Genomic DNA, 25,078 nt, shown 5'->3' with positions numbered 1-25,078 from the left:
TCTTTCTTTCTTTCTTTCTCTTCCTTCTTTCTTTCCTCTCCCCGTCTCCTTTATCTTCTGCCTTAGAATCAGTACTTCATATTGGCTCCAAGACAGAGGAGTGATAAGAGCTAAGCAATAGGGATTAAATGACTTGCCCAGAGTCACACAGCTAGGAAGTGACTGAGGTCTGATTTGAACTCAAGTTCTCCCATCTTTGGGCCTAGCTCTCAATCCACTGAGCCACTTGGTCATATCACTTTCTGGTCATTTTCAAATCATGCTACTCTGGAACTCTTGACACTGATAGGGGAAATTTTCATCTTATCTTGCCTCCATGGCACCTCCCAGCCATTCCAAACTCTCTATCCTCCTTAGGCATCTTCTGCCTTTAGGATGTGAACTCCCTGAGGGCACGAGCTGTCTCCATCACTCATTTTTGTCCCTCTAGCCCTGAGCACCATGCCTGGCCCACAGTCAGCATTTATAGACATGCGTACAACGCCCTGCACTGGGAAGGGTGCGATCTTTGCTTTGTTGCCTTTCTTTTGGTTGCCTATCTTTGGTCATTCGTTGTCCTTCGTCCTGGAAGAGAACCAGATGGCATCACTACGTCGGGGTCAATGTCCGGCGTGTCCGGGCTGGCTGATCAGACCAATACTTGAGCTCAGAAGGCTCCACCCCAGGTCGGGCACAAACAGCTCTAGGAACATTTGGGGCAGAGATGGCTCTAAATCTGTGCATCTCCCACTCCTTTAGGACCACCGACAGTCGGCTTCGTTCCTAGAGAGCGCGGCGTCTTTCCTGATGAGGGCGTGCCACGCTGGGTGGTCCCGAGCCAGGGTCTCCCCAGCGTCCCAGGAAATATCAGAGCTCTTCAGACAGACCTCGAGAGCATCCCCTCTGACTGCCGGCCCAAGGCTTGCCTCGTGGGAGCTCTCTGTAAAATAGTCTTTTGGCATTCGGACACGGCCAGCCCATTGGAGCTGGGCCCTCGGCAGTAGAGTCTGAATACTTGGCAGTTCAGCCCAGTGGCCGGGACCTGACGGTGCCAGGCCATCTTCAGAATCTTAGGAGGACTTTAATAAGTGTTCACTAAAGGACAGGAAGGCGAGGAAGAGAGGAGGATCCTGAGCTGTCTTGGCCAGAGAATCTATCATCCAGGGCTCTGCTTGCTATCGGGACTTGGCCTTAGAGAATAGGTCTTGACTATTACTGAGACTGTACTTGAAGCCAACTTCAAATGGTAAGAAAAAAAAATACAGAAAAGGATAGGTGAGGCAGCCAAGTGGCTCTGTGGATAGAGAGCCAGGCCTGGTGATGGGAGATCCTGGATTCAAATGTGGTCTTAATACACTTCCTAGCTGTGTGACCCTGGACAAGTCACTTAACCCCCATTGCCAAAGCCTTCCCCGCTCTTCTGCCTTGGAACTGATACTTAGAATTGATTCTAACATGGATGTAAGGTTGGTTTTGTTTTTAAATAATTTTATATTTACTAAATTAAATTTCAATACATTTTTTAAAAAGATGAGCTGAGCCTGGGTAGAGAATATTGAAAACAGCCTTGGTGACTTTTTGTTTTGTTTTGTTTTAATTTTTTTTAAACCCTCACCTTCCGTCTTGGAGTCAGTACTGTGTATTGGCTCTAAGGCAGAAGAGTGGTAAGGGTAGGCAATGGGGGTTAAGTGACTTGCCCAGGGTCACACAGCTGGGAAGTGTCTGAGGCCAGATTTGAACCTAGGACCTCCCATCTCCAGGCCTGGCTCTCAATCCACTGAGTACCCAGCTGCCCCCTGGATGACTTGTTACTTGTTACTGATTGAAAGAGAGAAGGAAAGACATGGTGGCCAGCTCCCATGCTCCACGGGGATCCATATGATGTAGGAAGACTAGGAGAAAGGCCCCCACCATGTTGACTGGACCCCCAAGAAGGACTTTTAGGAGGACATGGACAAAAGTAACCCTGGATGGGCTGCCACATCCATGAGATCCTGGATCCAGGGAGACTGCAAGGGTTAGAGCCTCTACCATAGACACTGGAGGCCGTGAGACCCGAGGAAGAATAAAGGACATAGAGTCACAAGCCCTGGATTCAAATCCCTATTACTCCGACCTTGATGAAAGTTACTTAATCTCTCTGGACCTCACTTTTCTCATCTGTAAAAGGATGAGGACAGACTTGGCCTCAGGAACCTCTAAAATCTTGGCTCTTGACCCATATTCTGCACCTGTCGGTCTGGTCAGCGAGCTCCACACCCCCTCACCTCTTACCAGCCCTCCCTCTAAGCTCTGCCCTTTCACTCTCTCCATCCATCCCCCCTCCCCCCAGCATGTGCTCACCCTTCCTGTTGGGTCCACAGGCTGGTTGTACAGGCGGGTGCTGATCACGTCGAATGGTGTCATCACAATAGCCACTGCCACGCTGCTGATCATGCCCCCAGCCAGGGCCACGAGCCAGCTATCCTCCTGGAACCACTGCAAGGAGGCAGGAAGCCCCACGAGCTGAGCCCAGGCTTCTCCTTTGCCCACTTTTTTTTTTTTAAACCTTCTGTCTTAAATTCAGTATTAAATATCTGGTAAAGGCTGGGCAAGAGGGGGTGAAGTGACTCACCCAGGGTCACCCAGCCAGGAAGTATCTGAGATCAGATTCGAACCCTGGACCTCCCATCTAAGCCTGGCTCTCTGTCCACTGAGCCAACTGGCTGCCCTGATTAATCTTTTAATTAAGTGATTCCCACTTCTAAAGAAGCAGCAAACAAAATGTTCCAGGAGAAGGTGTCAGGGAGGAGGGTACCCCGAGCCCCTCACCTCATGGTCCTGGACCCACGATTTGGCAGAGGCGAAGGTAGCCAGTTGGGCGGCGGATCCCACCATGACCCGGGGCACGGCACCACCGACCCCTCGCCACAGCCCGGGGACACCCTGCTGCCGCCAGATGGTTTCCAGGGCACCAAGGACACTCTGCAGAAAGAGAAAGAAGCGGGGAGAGGAGTTGCCTGGCCTCTTCCTCATCCTGGGAGGAGTAAGACCCCCTTCTAGACCCTTTTGGGACTCTAATCCAGGGGGCAGGGGCACAGGGCTCAGCTAGGAGGGCAGCTTGGGGAGAGGTAGCAGGGGAAGAACTCCTCACCTGGTGCTCGTGCTGATGGCCAACAGCCAGGGTTGCCGCTGTCTTCGCCTGTAGCTGCGTTTTCACCTGGGAGGATGGGTCACAGCATCACAGATTTAGGGCCACAAGAGGTCCCCAATCCCATCATTCCATAGATAAAGAACTTGAAGCCAAGAGAGACTGTGATTTGCCCAAGATTGCAGCAGTAATAAGAATAGAATGGCTGGGATTTGAACTCAGGTCTTGTGACTCCAAATTCAGTCTTCAGTGTGAAGAACAGATTAAGGGAGTGGGAGAAAGTAGTAGCCAGGCTACAGGGCAAGAGGCCATTCCGTACCCTTTATAGCGTAGGGGACGCCTCATTTCTCCCCGGTAGCAAATCTCCCCAGTCCCTGCACTTCAGGCATCACCGTCTGACTCCCATAATCCCAAAGCAAAAACCTCAGAGGGGCTCTTAGTCCAACCAATACCTGGAATCCTTTCAAGTTCATTAGCCAGCTTCCCTTTGAAGACCTCCAGAAAGGGGCATCCCTTTGGGCTGGCTCCAGTGATGAGCTAGTGTGCTTTTACAGAGGAGAGAGGCTATTGGGTGCCTTTGGGTACAGAGCACTGGCCTTGGAGTCACAAGATCCGAATTCAAATCTTGCCTCAGACACTTACTAGCTATATGATTCTGGGCAAGTCACTCTACCTCATTTGTAAAATGGGACTAATAGTTACTGCGACCTCATCAGTTGTAAGGATCAAATATGATAGTTATAAAGTGTTTTGCAATCCTTTAGTTGCTGTGTAAGGGTTAGCTATTATTAGAGGAGCTGGACTTGTGACTTTATTGATATAGGGAACTCCTCGAAGAGGAAACTTCCTTTACCAATACAGACTGGCACTTCCTCTTCAAATTAAGAGTTGCTTGGAGCAGGGCAGTAGGTAGTACAGTAGATAGAATATTGGACCTGGAAAGGGGAAGTCTTGGGTTCAAATCTGGCTCGGATACTTCCTAGCTAGGTGACCCTGGGCAAGTCACTTAACTCCCATTGCCTAGTCCTTACCATAATTCTGTCTTAGAATTGATAGTAAATGGGGTCAGTTAGGGGGCTCAGTGCCCAGGTCCAGAGAGGGGAGGTGCTGGGTTCAAATGTGACCTCAGACGCTTCCTAGCTGTGTGACCCTGGGTAAGTCACTTAGACCCCATGGCCTAGCCCTTACCCCCTTCTGCCTTGGAATGGATACATTCCAGAAAGTAAGGGTTAAAAAAAAAAAAGAATTGACACTAAGATAGAAGGTAACGGTTTAACAACAAAGTTGCAGGTGGGGCTCAGAGCCGGAGACTTGTAAATCCGCCTCTCAGAAGCTTGCATCAATCACTCCTTGGTTTCTCAGGGAACCAACAATGATCTTGGAGTCAGAGGAACTGGGTTCAAATCCTACCCCCTCCTACCCATCTGCACTTAAGCCCCACGGGCCTCAGTTTCCTTATCTGCAAAATGAGGAAGTAGAGCTACATGGATACAAAAAGAGGCAGAAGACACTCTCCTGATAAAGACAACATGCGAATAACTACAGAGCAAGAAGGAAATCGTTCAAAGAGGGAAGAGCTGGGAAGGCTTCCCGTGGGGGAAGCTGGGATTGTAGCTGGGACTTAGAGGAAGCCTCCAACGGTGAACATTGGCATCTCCCCCACCCCCATCCCCCGGGGTCCCCTTTGGCCACCCTATTTCACTTTGGGACATCAGAGAGGGAGATTTCTCCATCTTGAGCCCAAACTGCCTCCCTGGCCCTTTCCCTCATTCTGCCACCCCTCCCGGGAAGAGGAGGGTTTGCATCCTGGCTCAGCGACTCTCTGTTCCCCCCCCCCCCGGGGGTCTGGCCACACCGCCTGCCCCCTTCTTAGGGTCCCGCTGAAATGAGGTGGATGGCTGCCTTAAATCACGGGCTCTTCGCTGTATTTTTTTTTAACAGCAACCTGGTGAAAACTAACAACTCCTTCTTAGAAAAATTTATTTTAATTTCATAATGGAAGGAAATACCAAATTTCAGCTTGGAAAACTAAAGATTTAACCCCTGTCCCCCGACCCCTTTTATTTTATTATATTTTTTTAAACCCTCATCCTCTATCTTAAAATCAATACTGTGTATTGGCTCCAAGGCAGAAGAGTGGTAAGAGCTAGGCAGTGGGGGTCAAGTGACTTGCCCAGGGTCACACAGCTAGGAAATGTCTGAGGCCAGATTTGAACCCAGGACGTCCTGTCTCTAGGTCTGGCTCTCAACCCACTGAGCCACCCAGCTGCCCCCCATGTCCCCACCCTTTGAAACCCTTACTTTCTGCCTTAGTAAAAACTCCAAGACAGAAGGGCAAGGGCTGGGCAAATGGAGTTCAACGACTTGTTCAGGGTCTCTTATGGGGGAACTCTTGTGGGTAACAAATATTACTGGGTTTAGAGAAAGGGGAGAAGGAGGCCTGACAGGACAGGGCAGCAGCCTGGGAAAGGACAAGCCCACACACCTAGGAAGTGTCTGAAGCGGCCCTTGAGCCCAGGTGCCGGATCTACTGCGCCGCCCAGCCGCCTCCCAACCCTTTAGGTGGCCGCCGGACCCCAAGTTAAGAACCCCGAGACCCTTGGGCCTGGGGCGTCTTCTGGCCGGAGAGGGCCGGCCAGGCTACTCACCAGGTACGCCGGGCTCCCTACAAAGGCTCCCAGAGCTCCTGCCAGCGCCCCGGCCACCACCGTGCCCCCGGGGTGCTGAGTGAGGCCGGCCTCCAGGGCCAGGGAGTAGCAGTAGAATCGGACCCCGTTCATGAGCCCCTGGTAGAGCAGGGCAGCCCCCAGCCCCTTCTGCAGGCCCCGCAGCCCATCGGCCTGTGCCACGGTGCCCACGGCCCGAAAGAGCCCCCGGTAGGGCCGGGGGTGGGTGCCCCTGGCCTGCAGCTCGCCCTGGAGCTGAAGCCTCGTCTTGACCACCTCCAGGGGGTTGGTGAAGACACAGGCCAGGCAGCAGGCCGAGGCCCCCAGGACCAGGTCCGCGGCGGGGGACACGGACACAGCCTCAGCCCCGCCGGGCCCCGGAGGAGTCTGCACGGCCCCTCGCGGGCTCAGCAAGGTCTGCGCTGCGGGCATGGGCACGGCGGCCGATCCCCCTGCCTGCGGGGCAGGCGGGGAGGACGGGGAGGCAGGAGGCAGGGCCGGGGACCCAGGCCAGGCAGCAACTCCCGGCTTGCCCAGCTCCAGTCCCCTCCGTCCTAGCTCTGGTCTCCAGCCCAGCCAGTGCCCACACAGGGAGCCAAGACGCTCCCACAGCCCGGCACGGGCCAATCCCGGGGGCCGCTGCTCCTCACACCTCCCTGGCCCGCCCGGGGGAGGCGCCCTGGCCCTGGGATCTGGAGGAAAGGTCATTCCGGGCTGGGAGGCTCCCTCCTTCTCTCCCTCCCTCCCTCCCTCCCGGGGTGCAGCAGTGGCTAGAGCTCCCGACCTAGGGTCAGAAAGACCTGGGTTCAAATCCGAACCTGACTGCCCCTGGGCCTCTGGGCAGGTCACTCTGTGTCTGCCTGCCTCTGTTTCCTAAACTGTAAGATGGGGTTAACAATAACAGCCTACCTGGCGGGATGGTTGGGAAGATCCAGTGAGATTCCCCTCCCGCTCCCCCCCCCCCTTTCCCACGACCCAACTCCTGACCTAGACTTACTTCAAGTTCCACCCAGACCTTGAAGAAGAATCTTTTTTTAAACCTTTGCTTTCTGTCTAAGACAGAAGGGCAGGGGGTAGGAAAATGGGGTTAAGTGACTTACTCAGGGTCACACAGATCGGAACTATTTGAGGTCAGATTTGAACCCAGGACTTCATGACTCCAGGCTTGGTTCTCTAGCCACTGTCCTACCTAACTGCCTCCTTCAATAAGAATCTTGAGGGGGACAGCTGGGTGGCTCAGTGGACTGAGAGCCAGGCCTAGAGACGGGAGGTCCTAGGTTCAAATTTGGCCACAGGCACCTCCTAGCTGTGTGACTCTGGGCAATAAGACAGAAGATAAGAGGGTTGGTTTTTTAAAATCTCATTTTATCCTCACAACCTTGAAAGGGAAGTGCCATAATTATTCTCATTTTACAGTTGAGGAAACAGAGGCTGGGGAAGTTAAAGGATTTGCCCTGGGTTAAACAGTAGCTGAGGTAAAATTTGAACTCAAGTCTTCCTGAATCCAGCACTCTGTGCACTCTAGTGCCTCCTAGCTGCCTCTACCTACCTCTCTGGATCCTACCTTTCTTCCCCATTTTCTAGCCAAGCGAGCCTCCCAACTTTTTTCCAAACACCTCTCACCTCTGTGACTTTGTACCCGCTGGCTGGCTTCACGCCTGGAATCTACCTCTCACCTCCCCCTCTTCCTGGAAATCCCCAGCCTCCTTCCAGGCACCATTCAGGTTCCTCCTAATTCCTGGTCCTACTCCCAGGCCATAGTTCTCCTCTTCCATGGAAATTCCTTTCTTTCTATTATTGAGGTGCATCTTGTATCTACCTCCGCAGAATGGAAGCACTCTGTGGGCAAGAACCATTGCATTTTCCTCTGTATCCCCAGAACTTGGCACCGATCCTGGCACATAGTGGGGAGAAGTCAATCAACACACACTATGCTGAGTGAGAGGCAAAGAAAAGCAAGACAGTCCCTGCCTTCAAGGAGCCCACAGTCTAACGGGGTGTGATGAAGGGGAGAACATTTGTTCAAGTACCAACATTCTTCCTCATGTAACATCCCTTCTTGGCTAAATGTTGGACCCGGTACTGAATCTGCTCCTACTCCAGATGGGCTCAGACCGGGGTAGAGGGAAATAGGACTATTGATATCACCATTTCCCTCGAATCCTGTCTAGAACTTATTGGTACCCAACTGGCTGCATGTTATCTCCTCCATTAGACTGTGAGCAATTTGATGGTGAAGATTGCTCTTTCTTTGTACCTCCCAGGACTTAGCCCAGTGCCTGGTACACAGGAAGTGCTTAATAAATTCTTTATTCATCCATTATGGCTCCCCTATTAGACTGTAAGCTTTTTTTTTTTAACATTTATTAATATTTATTTTTTAGAAAAGTTAACATGGTTACATGATTTATGCTCTTACTTTCCCCTTTGCTCCCCCTTCCCCCCCTCTCATGGCCGATATGCATTTCTACTGGTTTTAACATGTGTCATTGATCAGGAAGACTGTAAGCTTTTTGAGGGCAGGGACTGCCTTTTGCCTTTCTTTGTACTTGCCAGTGCTTAGCCCAATGCCCAGCACATAACAGGTGCTTAATGTTCATTGACCAACTGACCTCACGTTGATGCTGCTCAAGATCAACTGCCCGAGTTCTTTTGGTGTCCATATCACAGCTGACTCATACTGCACTTAGCGACACTTAAACCTCAGGATTTCCCCCTATGAGGTGTTGTCTGCTTCTGTCTCTGATTATCTGGGGCATTTGTGGGGAACCTCTTTCCTGGAGAATGCATAGCACAGAGTGTGCAGCAGAGGGATAGAGCATCAACTGGTCTTGGAATCAGGGATCTGGGTTCAGATTCAGTCTCTTCCTACTGTTTGACTTTGGGAAAAATCACTTTATTTCTCTGGGGCTTGGTTTCCTCTTCTGGAAGGAAAGGATTGGGCTAGAGGTCTGTAAAGGGCTTTCCATCTCCCAATCTGTGTGGCTGGGTTACAGATGTCAAGTGTCTGGAGGATGGGATCCAGGAGTTTTGGACTCCAAACCCCCCTACCTTAAGGGTTTTTTAAAGCCCTTATTGTCCTTAGAATCAATACTGTCTATTGGTTCTAAGGCAAAAGGGTGAGGCAATGGGGGTTAAGCGACTTGCCCAGGGCCACAAAGTTAGGAAGTGTCAGAGGTAAGATTTGGACCCAGGACCTCCCATCCTAAGCCACCCAGTTGCTCACACACCTGCCCCTAACCCATTCTAGTGCCTTCTTGATCTTTGACCTTAAGCAATTCATCTAACCTCTTCAGGTCTATTTGCTCATCAGTAAATTGAGGGGGTTGGGCTAGATGGCTCCTTCCAGCTCTAGACTGAAAGACAGCTGGGACAGGAGAGGACATGCCCGTTAAGGAGCACATCCCATGAAAAATAGCACTTTTGGGAACAACTAGGTGGCTCAGTAGATTGAGAACCAGGCCTAAAGATGGGAGATCCTGGGTTCAAATTTGTCCTCAGATACTTCTTACCCATGTGACCCTGAACAAATCATTTAACCCTAATTGACTACCCTCTACCACTCTTTTGCCTTGGAATTGATACTTGTGATTGATTCTAAGGCAGAAGCAGAAGGTAAGGGAAAAAGAAGGAAAGAAAGGAAGGAGGGAGGGAAAAGAAAGAGACAAAGGAAGGAAGGCAAGAAAGAAGGAAGGAAGGAAGGAAGGAAGGAGAAAGGAGAGAGGGAGGGAAAGAAGGAAGAAAGGAGGGAGGAAAAGAAGAAAGAAAGAAAGAAAGAAAGAAAGAAAGAAAGAAAGAAAGAAAGAAAGAAAGAAAGAAAGAAAGAAAGAAAGAAAGAAAGAAANAAAGGAGGGAAGGAAGGTTCTTTCAAGACCAATCCCCCACAAATGGCAGTGTGACCTTGGCAGCTGGCACCTGTGTAGGAGGATGGGCTGGGTGCTTCAAGGCCTCATCCCAGAGGGCAGGATGCCCCCCGAAGTAGGAGGGGGGGAGGTTTAGGGGATCACAAATTAGAGGTTACTCAGTCCCACTCCCTCATCTTACAAAAGAAGAAACTGAGGTCTAGGGAGGTCGTGCCCCGCCCGGGGTCACTGAGTCTGATGCCAAGTCCTGAGCTAGCTCTCATCCCAGCTCTGGGTCCTCGGGCAGGTCTCTCCAGGGGCCCCCCTCCCTCTGTAAAATGAGACTGGTCACCCATCCACTCCGTAACCTTTCCGGCTTGTAAAGTCCTCTGTGGGAGCTGAGCGGGAACAGTAGCCAGATCCTGCCTCAAACTAGCAGTCAGTCAACAAGTAGGCCCTCCGTGCGTGACACGGGGGGGTGGGTGGGCGTAAAAAGCCCCCCCCCCAGGAACATTGCTTATTCTCCAGGAGCTTTGGGACCTTTAGGGAGACAGAAGTAAAGGGAGGGGGACTGAAGAGCCCAAGCCCCCTGGAATGGTGGGAAAGAAGTCACTGACAAGTTGGAATAATATAACATCTTTTATTTAAAAAAAACAAACAAAAAAACCCGAACCCTTTCCCATCCCACCTCCCACCTCGGGGCAGGGCAGGAGGTGGGGGGGGCTGTGGCTTTTCCTGTAAATTCCTATGGATGAGGGGGGGAGGAGTGGAGAATAGCGCCCCCCACCCTTCCTTAGGGTTTCCTCTTCACCCCAGCCTCTCTCTGGATTCCCCTTGCCCTGCAGGCGCCGCCTTGTGACGTCTTCCTAATGGAGGAGATAAGATCAGGGATGGAGGTGGGTTTGTGCGCATCCGCCCCCCCCCTCCCCTTCCCCAGTCCTCCCCTCCTGGCTGGTGGTATCTCCTCCGGCCCTGAGCAGAAGGGTCACGAGGGTGGGGGTGGAGAGGAGTGAATGGTGCCCCGTGTCCAGAGAAGGTACCCCCAACCTACGCGTTCCGCGCAGGGCGGGGCCATGAAGCCGTGCACTCTGGGATGAAGCCGAGGGACGCAGACATGCACGCGAGCTCCCCCTAGTGTCCCCACATCTCGGCATTTCCGGGTGAAAGGCTCAAAAAGTGAACGCGGCTGCTCAGGGGCTCCAGAGACGCATCCGCTCCCCCAGGTCGGCCGCTCCCTGAAGCCCACCAAGCAGAGGCCCTCCGGCCAGCCGGGCCTCCCCGTAAGGAAGGATATCTGTGTATCATTGTGGTGGTTGTCATTGTCGGCGCCGCCCAGCAGGGGGAGGCAGCTCGAAGCCTGCCTGGTCCAGGATGGAGGCGGGGCGGCCGCGGAACCCACGGGGTTCACTCTGGGTCTCTATCCCGTTCCCCTAAGATGGGAGACCTGGAACCCAGCTCCGGGGAGCGACCCCGTCTCCCCGGGGGCTAGCGGGTGGCCGAAGGGGGCTGGCCCTCCAAAGCCAGGGGAGAGGGCGACTGTGTGCTCAGCCCGGCGGCCTCTCCAGTTCCCGGCTCCAAGGTGAGAGGAGGCTGGCGTACCGCTCAGTTCTGGTCTCAGCACCAGGGGTCCCGGGAGGCTCGGCCTCGGCAGAGGCTGTCACTCCGCTGCCAGGCACTGTGGATGAGGCTCAGGGCGTCCTCGAATTTCTTCTTGTTGGTTTCCTGGATTGCCTTGTGTGGGAGTTCTACCTGAGAAGAGAGACAGGAGGGGAAGAAGGGAAGCTCTCTGAGCTTCTTCTCACCGGTGCTGAGCCCGGCTCTTATCCCAGCGGGCAGTAAGAGACAGCCTGAGTCCAGGCTGAGCCTGAATCTGTGCGACCTTGGGCAGGTCACAGCCTTCCCAGAGCTGCTCCGTTCCGGGAGGGGGGGGGGGGCGGAGAACGACTCCATTTACCTCTCTGGCCCCTTCTGGCTCTCAGCCACTGAGAATGGGCAAGCCGCTGCCCACAGCGGGTGCTGGAAAAATACCGCTTAAGAGCCTCCTGCTAGGAGGGGAAAACGAGGCAGCAGGGTCGAGATAGCAGAGTTGGAAGAGATCCTAGAGGCTGGAGAGTCCAACACTCTCATTTTACATGAGAGGAAACTGAGACCTGAGAAGGGAGTGACTTTCCCCACGGAGCTATGAACCCAAGACAGACTTTCTTGGGTTAAAAAGAAGCCTGACCTAGTTTGAATCCTGGGATTCTGTTCCAGCTTGGCCACAGGCACCCTGGGAGAGTCTGAGCCCTCCATGGCCCTTCTGCCCATCTCCAGCTTGGCAGGCTGTTGGGGCACAGATGGTAGATCAAGGCAGGGATTTGTCTCAAGACTAACCTCTGACATTCTACAGGCCCTGGGTTCTTAGACTATTATAGGGTTCCAGGTATAAACAAGTCACTTAAGTATTAAAGATGCACTCAGAAGCTGACTCTTATGAGCAGTGTGCTCATGTCCCAGACTTGGGGATATATTTCTAGATCCTTGCATTGAATTGGGCTCAAACCTTGTGGCATTCTGCCCCCTCCCCACGCCTGCAGTCCCAAGATCAGATGAACCTCTGGGCTGAGCTGGGCGCTGGCTACTACACAGTCTTAGCCTCATCTCTTATCTTATTGTTTATCAAGCTGATACTAAATTCTCTACCAAGTCACATGTTTGATTAACTATTTTCCATTCCCCGAAATGTCAATAAAAATGTTTTCACCGGGAGTTCACTTTCTCACACCATCAAGAGGAGCAAACGACAGGCTGGACACTATGCTGATGAATCCCCAGTCTCTGTGTCTGTTTTCTCCCTTTATGTCCTCCCTTCCTTCATCTTTAAACCCTTCCACCCAAATTCCCTCAGTCCCCAGCTACCCTTTCAGGTGGTCAACCCATGTAGGAATATCTTGTAACTGCTGGTCAGCTACAATTATTTATCATCATCGAATGGGCATTTAGATGCATCTGGCATGGTGAAAAGAGCCCTGGATTTGGGGGCTAAGAGCCTGGGTTCAAGACTTGGCTTTCCTACTGAGAGATGTGTGTAAATGGAATTAGCTCATCTTCATTCTTAGTTAGACTCTAGCCCTCAGAGATGTCTTCCCCCCTCCCTTAGTGGGGAGGGGAAATGAGTTACCTACATGTGACCATAAGTAACAAATCAAGAACAAGGGACTGGCCTTTGGGCAGTCCAAAACAGTGTTGAGGCTGCCATTTGTCCACTTGAATTAGAGGTGGATCCAGGAAGTGAAAATGCTATGTCTTCAAGTATGCTGGTAACTTCCTGTGAAGGCAGTTGGCCCTTTGAACTTGGTGCTGAAGGATCTCTGTTGAGACCTCAGGCAGCTTCCCTCTGAATTGTCACATGGGTAAATTAGGCTGACTTCCCTTCACCTCTGGCATTTCTAAAGTCTCTATAGTCAAGGAGGCTTCTTTGCCTCTCTAATTGCCAACAAAGGCCTGGTCGGCTAGTAGCCTGGTTTAATTAACCTCTAATCCTCATCTGGGCAGGCCGGAGTTTCTCTCTAATTCCCTACCTTCAACCTTCCTAATTGTAAATAAAATACCATAAAAGCCATCCTGACTTGGGTCTCTTTTATTATCTCAAAATCGAGTTAATCGATTTCTGGCTGACCAAACCTTAACCCTTACCACTCCTGGGCCAAGGACGGTCCCTAGCCCGGATGAAAAAGGAGGAGGGTTGGGCGTGGGGCTAGCAACCCCACCCTGTAAAAACTACATCTGCTAAAGAAACTGCAACCTAAAGTAGGGGCAGCTGGGCTAGCTCAGTGGATCAAGAGCCAGGTCTAGAGACGAAAGGTCCTAGGTTCAAATCCGGGCTCAGACACTTCCCAGCTGGGTGACCCTGAGCGACTGTGTGACCCATTGCCTACTGGTTGTGGCCCTATGCTCCTAGAATGGAGTCCCAGGATTAAAAAAAAAAAAACAAAAAAAACCTTAACTATCCAGTCCAACCATAATAATTCCCATTTTCCCCCCTCTTATTTTTGACTGACCCGATGGTTGTGACTAGTGCCCTCTGATCTTCCTAAATTTTCTTGACGTTTCCTTTACTTTTGTTACTATCCCCAAGTCAGCCTTTTTACAACTTGTTTTGGATCTTCGATTTACATAAAGCTGCCAGACAGGTGAGATAAAACATTTTTCTTTTTTTTTTTTTAGCCTTAAAATACATTAGAAAGTAGCCGTATTTAATCTTAGCAACAGGGCCCTAAGACCTTAGCTGGGAAGGCTGTTTCCACCCCACTCCCCTCAGGGAACAACAATCCAATTAACTGACCCTCAGTTTCACCTGGGAAGGAATTCTGTCTTTCAGTTGCCTGGGACTAGCAGACTGCTTTGTCTCTGCTCCCTGACCAAGGCAGAAATTCCATCCGGCAAGAAAAAAAAAAAAGAAATCTTCAAAAAACTGAGGAAGGTACCTGACTTAGCTTATTAGTAGGGCCTTTTTAGGGAAAGTGATATTAAAGCTGAAATTAAGTCTTAGCCTTGTCTTACTCCTGGGAGTCTACTTTCTTTTCCAAGCCCCAGGTGTCTAGTTTTTTAAAATCTAAGTGAGAAGTGAAAGCCTGGTGGGGTCGGCTAGAATTAAAGACAATATGGAGGAGAATATGGAGCAGATAATGGATTCTGTAAAAAGCCTTGAAAAGCACTTAGAAAAACTCAAGTGTAAGGTAGACTCATCTCTCCATACCTCCTTATTATCAGAATCTTTGTCCCACCCTGTCCTACAAAACTCTGCTCCTTCCATACCCTCTATTCAACCCACTGCTCCTACTACTACTGCACCCCCTACTCAATCCATTCCACACCCTACCCCTACTGTGGCTCCAGCTCCAGCCCCACCCCAATTCAACCCCACCTCAGTCCCTGATCCCTCCTATTCTTACTCCCTTGCCCCAGCCACCAACCCCTCCTCCCTTGCCCCAGTTCCTTCCCCCCTGCCCACTTCAGTTCCCATCCTGCTCCTACCTCTCATCCTTCTAACCTTTCTTGCCCACAACCCCTTCCACTTAGTTTACCTACTCCTTACCCTCTTTTTACCTACCCCACTAATCACCAGGTGGGGAGTCTAGAGGCAGGAATGCAAAATGATGCTTATAAGACACCATACATTCTTCAACCCTCAAGATTTAGCTAGATTCAAAGAAAATATGCCTACTTTTGAGAAAGAACCATTCTTAATTTAAAAAAAATTAGAGAATATATCCGAACTTATGACCCCAGGTGGCAGGATGTTGAAACTATATTAGATGAATTTCTGACAGTCAGTGAGAAAGATAGAATCATTTCTCGGGCCAATCATAAGAAAGGTAAGGATGGACCTAAATGACCCCTCCAGGATCCAAACTGGGATTACAATTCTGTCCCAGATTATAAAAAAATTGCATGATGGCAGGGAGGCATTATTGATAGCCATGAAAGTTTGTGCTGATACACTTGAGAGTTGGGCAAAATTCAAGGAAACCAAACAACATACCAATGAAACTCCCTCCCATTTTATGGACAGGCTGATTGAGGTGGGAGAAATATATATGGACCTTGGTTTAACCATGGAACGGTATATTAGACATGTACGTTGGCAATTTGTTGAGAATTCCTGCAAAGTAGTCAAAGACTATTTCGAAACTAACTGCCCAACCTGGGAATCTATGAGTCTTGAGGAATTGAGGAAAGTAGCATCTTATATTTTTAAGGGCCATGCACAAAGACATGAGGAAGACACTGACTCAGTGGATGCTTTAAAAGCAGAAATTAAAATGTTAAAGGAAAAACTGAAAAATAAAGGAGAGACTATAGCCCCTCTCCAAGAATCTAACTATCAATCCATTATCTGCCAATTCTGTGCAAAGAAGGGCCATATGATGATGTACTGTAGGAATTTCTTAAGAGTAATCAGAAATAATACCCAGTCGAAGGATAACTATAGAAATAACAACAGGAATAATAATAATAATGATTCCAGAAAGAGCAATTTTAGGAGTGATAGAAATGCTAGGAATAAATCTCAGGAAAATGATAACTCATACCAAATGACCCCTCAACAGTATATCTTAAGTTGAGCTCACCCCCAGAACCACTCAGGGTGCTAATGCCCCTGGGGGGCGGGGGCATGGAGCACAAGCATCTTTATAAAGTTGTGAGGGGGAGGAAAGGGCCTTGGAATTAAAAAGGGAAACCTTTGACTTTCCAGACCTTGATGTTTTAATGCCAATTATCCCCATACATTCACCCCAAATAGTAAGGAACCTCATGTAACCCCAAAAGTGGGAAATTCATATTACAATTGTTTGCTGGACACTGGGGCTTCAAGATCAGTACTGGTGAGTAAACCAGATGAAACCTGTAATTCTATTGGCTCTCTAAACGTAGTAGGGGTATCAGGAACACCTCAAAAGGTCTCAAGACTTTTTCCTCGCATGGTAAGCATAGGACCCTTAACTGTGGAACACTCCTTTCTTTTAATGCCTGAATCCCCCACAAATTTTCTGGGAAGGGATCTATTATGTAAACTTAAAGCCACAATAATTTGCAATCCAGATGGTTCTATGTCATTAGAATTGCCGGAGGACTCTTTAAACTTGCTCCCTGTACTTCTCTTAGAGAGTCAGGAAGTAAAAGAGCCTCCCACCTTTGAAATCCCAGATGATATCCTGAAGTCTCTCTGGGCCACATCTTCTTATGTAGGCCTACTTAAATCAGCAGTTCCTGTTCAAATTAGACCAAGAGGTGGGCCAGTTCCCTCCATTCCTCAGTACCCCTTATCAAAAGAAGTTATTGAGGGAATCACCCCAGTAATAAATTCATTAATTGAGCAAGGAATAATAATCCCATGCAAATCAGAATATAATACACCTATTTTGTTTTACCTGTTAAGAAGCCAAAAATAGGCCCAGATGGAAAAGCCCAATATTGATTTGTTCAAGATTTAAGGGCTATAAACAATCATGTCATAAAGAGATATCCTGTGGTTTCAAACCCAAACACAATTATTTCCTCTATTCCCAGTACAGCCACTTACTTTACAGTAGTGGACCTGTGTTCAGCCTTTTTCTCGATTCCTATTCATGAGGATTCCAGACATATATTTGCCTTTACCTGTAAAAATTCTCAGTGGACATGGTGAGCCCACAAGGGTACGCAGAAAGCTCCACCCTCTTTGCACAAATTTTGAGCCAAGACACAGATAATATAACATTTAAAAACAGTAAGTTAATTAAATATGTGGATGATTTGCTCTTGGCTCCACCAGATGCCGAAACATGCCAAGAAGATAGTAAACATCTTCTTTTAGAATTACATAAAAGAGGCCATAAGATATCAAAAGGAAAAGTTCAGTGGTGTTTCCCCAAAGTGGAATATTTAGGGTTCATTTTAACTGCTGGCCCCCATTATATTTCTCCTAAGCGCATTGAAAATATTCAAAAATTGAGCAATCCTACCACTAAAAAACACTTAAAAGCAATCTTAGGAGCAATAGGTTTTTGTAGACAATGGATCCCTTGCTATGGGGAAATTACTAAACCCCTTATAGCACTAACAAAAGATTCAGTCGCTGAACCACTTAAATTAGAGCCAGAACACTGGTTAGCTCTGTCGAATCTAAAACAAGCTATCCTATCTTCCCCTGCTCTAGGCATCCTAGATTATAACAAACCATTTACTTTATATGTACATGAGTGTAGAGGGGTAGCTTCAGGTGTTTTAACTCAAACTTTTGGACCTTATCAGCATCCCATTGCTTATTATTCGGCCCAACTGGACCCAGTAGCTTCAGGAGCACCACCATGTCTTAGAGGCATAGCTGCCACAGCTGTGTTAGTAACAAAAACTGTTGATCTAGCATTGGGATGCCCATTGACAATTATGTGCCCACATGAAGTAGAAGCATTACTGCTGAGACACAGAACACAGGCATTTTCTGATCAGAGAATTACAAGGTATGAAATAACCTTACTAAATAATGAGAATATTACGTTAAAATGCTGTACAACTCTTAATCCTGCCACCTTGCTTCCTGATTTACCAGTCTCAGAAGAACCATTACATAATTGTGAAACACTAGTGTCCATGGCTGAAAAGCCTCGAGACAATCTCCTGGACACTCCTTTAGACAATCCAGATCTAGTCTTATTTACTGATGGTTCTTCTTTTATGAGAGATGGCATATGCTACACTGGAGCTGCTGTAGTCACTGAATTTGACACTGTATGATCAGCTTCACTGCTCTCAAATCGAAGTGCTCAAGGTGCAGAACTCATAGCCCTAAAACATGCATGTATAATTGTCAAAGATAAAAAGACAACAATTTATACTGATTCTAGATATGCATTTGGAATTTGTCATTCAGTGGGTATGTTATGGCTTCAGAGAGGATTTTTAACCTCAGCTGGAAAATCTATAGCTAATGCAAAACTTATTAATGAAGTTCTTTCTGTTCTCCAGCTACCAGAAGCCCTAGCTATATAGTTCATTGTTCTGCCCATACAGGTGGCACTGACCCGTCTCCAGGGGAAATGACTGGGTAGATACTGCTGCAAAGCTAGCAGCTATAGAAGGGCCTGAATTAATTTTAACATTAACAACCACGGATGACTCAAATTTACCACTTTCCTATGATGAGAAGGAAGTGAAAAAATGGAAGCAAAAATTTAATGCTAAACAGATGAATGGAGTATGGGTGTCCTCTGAAGGAAAACCCCTGCTCTCTAGAAACTTTTATCACCAAATTTGCCAATCCATTCATAAAAATGGTCATTTTGGTACCCAGGGCATCTTGGACTCTGTTAAAAGGGTATGCTCCTGGCATAACCACTATAGCCTCTAAAGTATGTGCAGCTAGGGGCAGCTGGGTAGCTCAGTGGATTGAGAGCCAGGCCTGGAGATGGGAGGTCCTAGGTTCAAATCCAGCCTCAGACACTTCCCAGCTGTGTGACCCTGGGCAAGTCACTTGACCCCCATTGCCTACCCTTACCACTCTTCCACCTAGGAGCCAATACACAGAAGTTAAGGGTTTAAAAAAAAAATAAACAAATAAACAAATAAAGTATGTGCAGCTTGCCCTACCTGCCAAGCATATAACCAACATGCCTTTCATGGCAAGGCTTTTGGTGGGCGTCCTCTGGCTTACACACCTTTGAGCACCTGCAAATTGATTTCATAACAAAGCCAAAGGCTGGACAATATAAATTCTGTCTAGTCATAGTGGATCAACTGACCAGGTAGCCGGAAGCATTTCCTACTGCCTGAGCCACAGCGGCTTTTGTTGCCAAGGTGCTTTTACAAGAAATCATTCCTCATTTTGGCCTACCTGCATGTATTGACTTGGACTGGGGAAGTCACTTTACTGATTCAGTTTTATCTGAAATATATTCCTGTTTGGGGATAACTCCCAAATTCCATGTACCATATCACCCCCAGACCTCAGGCCAAGTTGAACAGATGAACAGAGAACTTAAATCTATGATTGGCAAATTATGCACTGAGACACATCTGAAATGGCCTGAAATTCTCCCTCTAGCTCTACTTTATCTTAGAAGTAGGTCCAGGGGAGATCTACACATCTCACCATATGAGATACTTTTTGGACATCCCCCTATACAGGCTAAGCCTTTTTCTCCTGCATATACATCACTATTAGGAGGAGATACTTCTATTGCTTCCTATATACAGAAATTGCAACATAAACTGCTTGAAGTCCATGAATCTGGAACTGCAGTACAAGCAGGACCAATAGACTTTTCACTTCATGACCTGAACCCAGGAGACAAGGTGTATATAAAGAATTTCCAGCACATGGGGGCAATTCAGCCTTTATAGAAAGGGCCATTCCAAATATTATTAACCATCCCAACAGCTATAAAAATTAGAGAAAAAGGGGGCAGCTGGGTAACTCAGTGGATTGAGAGCCAGGCCTAGAGATGGGAGGTCCTAGGTTCAAATCTGGCCTCAGACACTTCCCAGATGTGTGACCCTGGGCAAGTCACTTGACCTCCATTGCCTACCCTTACCACTCTTCCACCTATAAGTCAATACACAGAAATTAAGGGTTTAAAAAAATTAAAAAAAAAAATTGGAGAAAAGGACTCTTGGATTCATTGCTCACATGTAAAGAGAGCATCTTCTATTGAAACTGATTGACTGTTTCCTGTTACATGCATTGGAGATAACAGTTCATAGACTAATGGATGCTGTTTTTGGAATCACGTTGTATTTTTTTCTTTCCCTGAATTTATTTTTAATTTTCTTATTGCTTTTCCTATTATCTTTTAATAGAATAATTGATTTTTTCCTTTTTTGCAGTGATATAATTTTAATACATATTTGCTGTAATATTACTGCTTACTCACAAGGCTTTAGACTTTGGGAACCTGCCATGTATTGTTAAATGTTATGGGACTGTGATTAATGCTTCTGTCTGATTCCAGGAGAAGGGAACACAAGAGCCATTAAAAAGGGCTAGAAGGGGGGGCCAGCTGGGTAGCTCAGTGGATTGAGAGTCAGGCCTAGAGACGGGAGGTCCTAAGTTCAAAATCTGGCCTCAGACACTTCCCAGATGTGTGACCCTGGGCAAGTCACTTGACCCCCATTGACCACCCTTACCACTGTAAAAAGGAAATTGGAAGAAACCATCTAAAAATGTATATATTTCTATGGACAAGGGAAATGTATCAAAACTACATTTCCCGTGATCCAACATGGTCCAACTGGTTTCCGTTTCCGACGTCTTGACGCAGGGGAGCGCTTAAATCTCCTGGGTTAGGAGGGAGTGGTCTCTTTGGCGAGTAGGCAATGGCGAGAAAACAGGAGACAGAATGGAGGCGGCGGCAGTTTTGAATGCTTACAAGCGCGTGGTCTAATGATTTTATCTATCAACATGGCTTTAATTAAAATACTAATTTATATATTTATACAAGCCTTTATCATTTTTAATTCTTACACCACTCCTCCACCAAGGAGCCAATATATAGAAGTTAAGGTTTAAAAAAAAAAAGTGCTAGAAGGCACAAGGTTATGGAGACCGACTGACCAATCCCAATGGGATTGATGAGAAAAACTGCACAGTGCCAAGGAGCACAAGGTCAAAAAGACTATACAAATACAGGTGGGATTGAGGAACTCCCATGCCAATACTAAGGACTTGAACTCAGTATAAGACTCGAAGTTGAGACGCTTAACATATTTAAGTTGTAGGACTCTTTGAACTACACTGCCAGTCAGGTACCAAAGGTTGGCCATCATCTTGGCTCACCCATATATTCCTGAAAATGAAGGTAAATCAGACCAGGGAATGACAGACACTTCCCTTGCATATAAATCTGGTCCTTTTTTCTCTCTTATAGAATGGCAACTTCCTGCAGTCTTGGCTGCCAATGGGTAAGTGCAGTATTACTGCATTTTGTTCTACAGACTAGTAGGATGGAAATTATATTAATTGGACCCTAATACAAGGGCCTGTTATGAATTTATTTTTGTTTATTCAGAAATTTTATATACATAGAATTTGATATTTTGATTCTGATTTTAAATGTTTTCTTTTTCCCAAAGTTTCATTTTTCTTCTATTTGATTCTTTTAATGTTTTTGTTTGTTTTTTCTTTTGAATTGACTCCTACAACCCCATAACTCAACCATGTATCCTGAGCTGATCTGGGTATTTCTTTTTTAAATACCCTTGGGGGGGAGCAGAGTTGTATTTTTATAAAATCCAAGATTTAATTTTTTTGTTCTAGAAAAAATTCTAAGGGAAAGAAGCTTGCTGACTCCTTAATCCAGAGAATGAATTGTTTGTGGAAAGATGCCTGAAGAATCTACATTGCATCAAGAGATCCAGAATGAACTTTGGGGTACAATTGATTGAACTGATGGGGTTTGAACAGTTACTTTGAATGTACATTTTATGCCAATAGGGGACTGCCCCCAATTGGTTTCTTGTCAATGAGCTTAGCAAAACATTGGCTTTGCCTTCTCTCTCTTCCATTCCCCTCTTATCTCCAACTATTGTAGTTAGAAGACCATTGTGGGTGTAAGCTGATTATGTAAAATGATCACTTGGGGTGACTAGGCACCCAAATGATCATCAGCCAGGATTGTGTAAATGGAATTAGCTCATCTTCATTCTTAGACTCTAGCCATCAGAGATAATGTCATCCCCCCTCCCTTAGTGGGGAGGGGAGATGAGTTACCCACACGTGACAATAAGTAACAAATCAAGAACAAGGGACTGCCCTTTGGGCAGTCCAAAACAGTGTTGAGGCTGCCATTTGTCCACTTGAATTAGAGGTGGACCCCCAGGAAGTGACGAAAGATGCTATGTCTTCAAGTATGCTGGTAACTTCCTGTGAAGGCAGTTGGCCCTTTGAACTTGGTGCTGAAGCATCTCTGCTGAGACCTCAGGCAGCTTCCCTCTGAACTGTCACATGGGTAAGTTAGGCTGACTTCCTTTGGCCTACCTTGGCATTTCTAAAGTCTCTACCCTCAAGGAGGCTTCTCTTGCCTCTCTAATTGTCAAAGGCCTTATTTAATTAACCTCTAAACTCTCACTCAGTCCCGATGTCTGGTGGTCCGGACCAGAGTTTCTCTCTCTCTTATTTCCCTACCTTCAACCTTCCAATTGTAAATAAAATACCATAAAAGCCATCCTGACTTGGGTCTGTTTTAATTTTGGAATTGAGCTAATTAGATTCCTGGTGACCACCCCTTAAATAAATATATTTTAAATTCCCCTCTCAAAGATGAGTAACCCTGGACTGGTCACCTTCCTCTGGGAGCTGGGTGAAACTGTCACATAAGCAGAGACTTTCAGAGTGGGAAGGGACTCCGGAGGGCAGCCAGGAAAACCCTGACTTCAAAAACAGTTCCTGCTACAACCTGCCCAACAAGGCACAACAACTTCCAGCCTCTTCCTAGATGCCTCAGTGAAGGGGCAGCCTCGGCCCAGCCTACCTTTGGACAGTTTCCTGGTCATGGAACCTCAATCTGCCTGTCTGTGACTTCAACCCACTGGTCCTGGCCTGGGGCCAACAAGAACAAAGCCAATGCCCTCTGACCCAGAAAGAGCCTCTGGCTCTGGAAGAAAATGACCACAACCTCCCCCTGGGAAAAAGACCTTGGGAGAGCAAGTGAATTCATGGACAAAAAGGTCTTAACTCTGCACATTTTTATGGGATTCTCCATATCTGAGGAACAAAGAGCAGAAAGGGGATAATAACTGGAATTAAAGGTGGGGAAACTGAGGCTCACAAGTGTGTGATCTGCCTCACAGTGTGGAAGAGGGCTAGCCTTGGAGGCAGGACCAGAAGACGGGCTTGATCTCCTGCCTCTTTCTTTCCAGGATGGCCGAGTCCCTAGGCTGGCATTCCTGTGGGTCTGATTTTGGACATTCCCCACCCAGACCCACTGCCGCTCTGGGCTCTGGCCTGTGCCCCTGGCCCATGCCTGGGGAGTGTTACCTGGTAGATGGCTCTCCACCCAGAGCTCAGTGCAGACAGGAATCGGTCCAGTTCTGTAGTGCAACTCAGATAGATGACCCAGGGCGGGAGGAACTGCTCTTGGTCCTGAGAGAACTCCTGTGGGCAGAGGACACAGGGCTCAGGGCAGGGGACGCGGGAGGGCCCCCCCACCTATCCAAGGCACCCACACATCTCTGGGCCTCACCAAGACGCAGTACTCCTTGCCAGGCTCAGTCAAGACAGCAGTGATGTCAGCCAGCTCTGCTGTGCCCAGAGAGCGGAAGAAACTCGTCTGACAGTCCTCGTGGCATGTGAAAAGCCGGTCATCAGTAACCACCAGGCAGCAAGGGAGGCAGGGGCTGGGGGCAACACCCTGGGGGATGACCTGAGTCAGAGACAGACGAGGCCTGTCTGGCCAGGCCCCTTCTCCCCCACACTGCCCACTGTCCCTCCTGGCTCCCAGAGTGCTCCTTTCTAGAGATGGGGCGAAGGATCACAGACTCAACACAGGGGGACCTTGAGGGTGTCAGATCTACCACTTTCATTTTATAGAAGAGAAAACTCAGGCCTGGGAAAATGAAGTGACCCACCCAGGTGCACACAGCTATTAAAAATCCCACCAAGGCAAGATCTGAACCCAGGCCTCAAATGTGGCTGGGCCAGACGGCAATGCACTGGGTTTAAAAATCACCCGGCCTCTGGGCCTGACCTCGGGTCACTCTGAATCAACTTCAGCCCCAAGAGGACCAGAGAAGGGGGTTCCAAAGCCTCAAGAACTCACCCCTTTGGAAACAGCCTGGCAGAGGTGCTGCATCCAGTCTGCCATGTCCGTCTCATTGTCGGCACTCAGCTCCAAGCACGGCCGGTCTGCAAGGATCACCTGGAAGGCGTGTGGCCGATCCGTGGTGTTGGACCTCCGGCAGCCGCCACACTGCTCTCCCCTGGGCCAACCGCGAGACAGGGTGAGGGATGGGAGCAGGAGGGTGGCAGGGTGACCCCGACAGCTGCCTCCATGACCTGGGGTTCTGCTGACACCTCTGAGCCCTGAGTGTGCTCCCCCAAACGACCCCCCCAAGCACCCACTCATCAGCTCTGGGACTCCCGGCTCCACCCACATGCACCCATTGCTTCCTAAGCTCTACAGAGGACAGGAAGACCTCGGACACATCCTGCCTGGGTGGCTGTAGTGGGGGAAGGACTTTACTCACTGGGAGGAGTGGGGTCCCTACCAGGAAGAAACCAGAGCTCTGGACCTGCCTTTGGAATAATTCTGTGATATAAGGAATGGCTTCCTTAGAGGGGGGAACAGGGGAAATTTAGGTGATGTAAAAACAAAAAAAAGTTCAATATATTTTTTTAAAGAAGACCCCAAAAGCTAGTTCTAATTCTTCCTGAATAAGATACCACTCGACAACCAAGAGGATACCGGCTTAGGAAGTCTCTGCTTGGATGGAGAACTCACCAGCAGCTTATCTAGGCAGCCCATTCTACTTTGGGGCAATGCCCAGGGTTAAGATGTTTTTCCCTGCAGCAAAACTCCACTGGCCAATCCTGACCTCAAAAACAGTTCCTGCTACAACCTGCCCAACAAGGGTCTTCCAGCCTCTTCCTAGATGCCTCAGTGAAGGGGCAGCCTCGGCCCAGCCTACCTTTGGACAGTTTCCTGGTCATGGAACCTCAATCTGCCTGTCTGTGACTTCAACCCACTGGTCCTGGCCTGGGGCCAACAAGAACAAAGCCAATGCCCTCTGACCCAGAAAGAGCCTCTGGCTCTGGAAGAAAATGACCACAACCTCCCCCTGGGAAAAAGACCTTGGGAGAGCAAGTGAATTCTAGACAAATTTTCTATTCTCTGCTCCTGGTTTTGCTTTCAGGGCCCAAGATGAATGAGACTTAACTCCTTCACTCCTTCACTCCTTCCTTCCTCCCTCCCTCCCTTCCTTCCTCCCTCCCTCCCTTCCTTCCT

General features: G+C 48.4%; 2 protein-coding genes across 2 annotated transcripts in view; both read right to left on the bottom strand.

The window, feature by feature from the left end:
• Positions 1 to 6,312, bottom strand: part of SLC25A34 (solute carrier family 25 member 34) — a 10,284-nt gene extending 3,972 nt beyond the window's left edge. Inside the window, exons 1-4 of the mRNA XM_044667783.1 lie at positions 5,758 to 6,312; positions 3,113 to 3,178; positions 2,791 to 2,943; positions 2,323 to 2,457 (exon numbers count right to left, since the gene is read on the bottom strand). Coding sequence (XP_044523718.1) covers positions 2,323 to 2,457; positions 2,791 to 2,943; positions 3,113 to 3,178; positions 5,758 to 6,207 — 804 coding nt within the window. The 5' untranslated portion in view covers positions 6,208 to 6,312. The remainder of the gene's footprint in view (positions 1 to 2,322; positions 2,458 to 2,790; positions 2,944 to 3,112; positions 3,179 to 5,757) is intronic.
• A 3,931-nt stretch (positions 6,313 to 10,243) lies between these two features.
• PLEKHM2 (pleckstrin homology and RUN domain containing M2) overlaps positions 10,244 to 25,078 on the bottom strand; it is a 57,979-nt gene continuing 43,144 nt past the window's right edge. Inside the window, exons 15-18 of the mRNA XM_044668686.1 lie at positions 23,894 to 24,250; positions 23,318 to 23,497; positions 23,113 to 23,229; positions 10,244 to 11,366 (exon numbers count right to left, since the gene is read on the bottom strand). Of these exons, the coding sequence (XP_044524621.1) occupies positions 11,232 to 11,366; positions 23,113 to 23,229; positions 23,318 to 23,497; positions 23,894 to 24,250 (789 nt within the window). The 3' untranslated portion in view covers positions 10,244 to 11,231. The remainder of the gene's footprint in view (positions 11,367 to 23,112; positions 23,230 to 23,317; positions 23,498 to 23,893; positions 24,251 to 25,078) is intronic.

Source organism: Gracilinanus agilis, chromosome 3, assembly GCF_016433145.1.
Source record: "Gracilinanus agilis isolate LMUSP501 chromosome 3, AgileGrace, whole genome shotgun sequence".
Classification (NCBI taxonomy): Eukaryota; Metazoa; Chordata; class Mammalia; order Didelphimorphia; family Didelphidae; genus Gracilinanus; species Gracilinanus agilis.
Note: the sequence above shows the minus strand (reverse complement) of the source record. Positions and strands in the feature narration are given on the sequence as shown.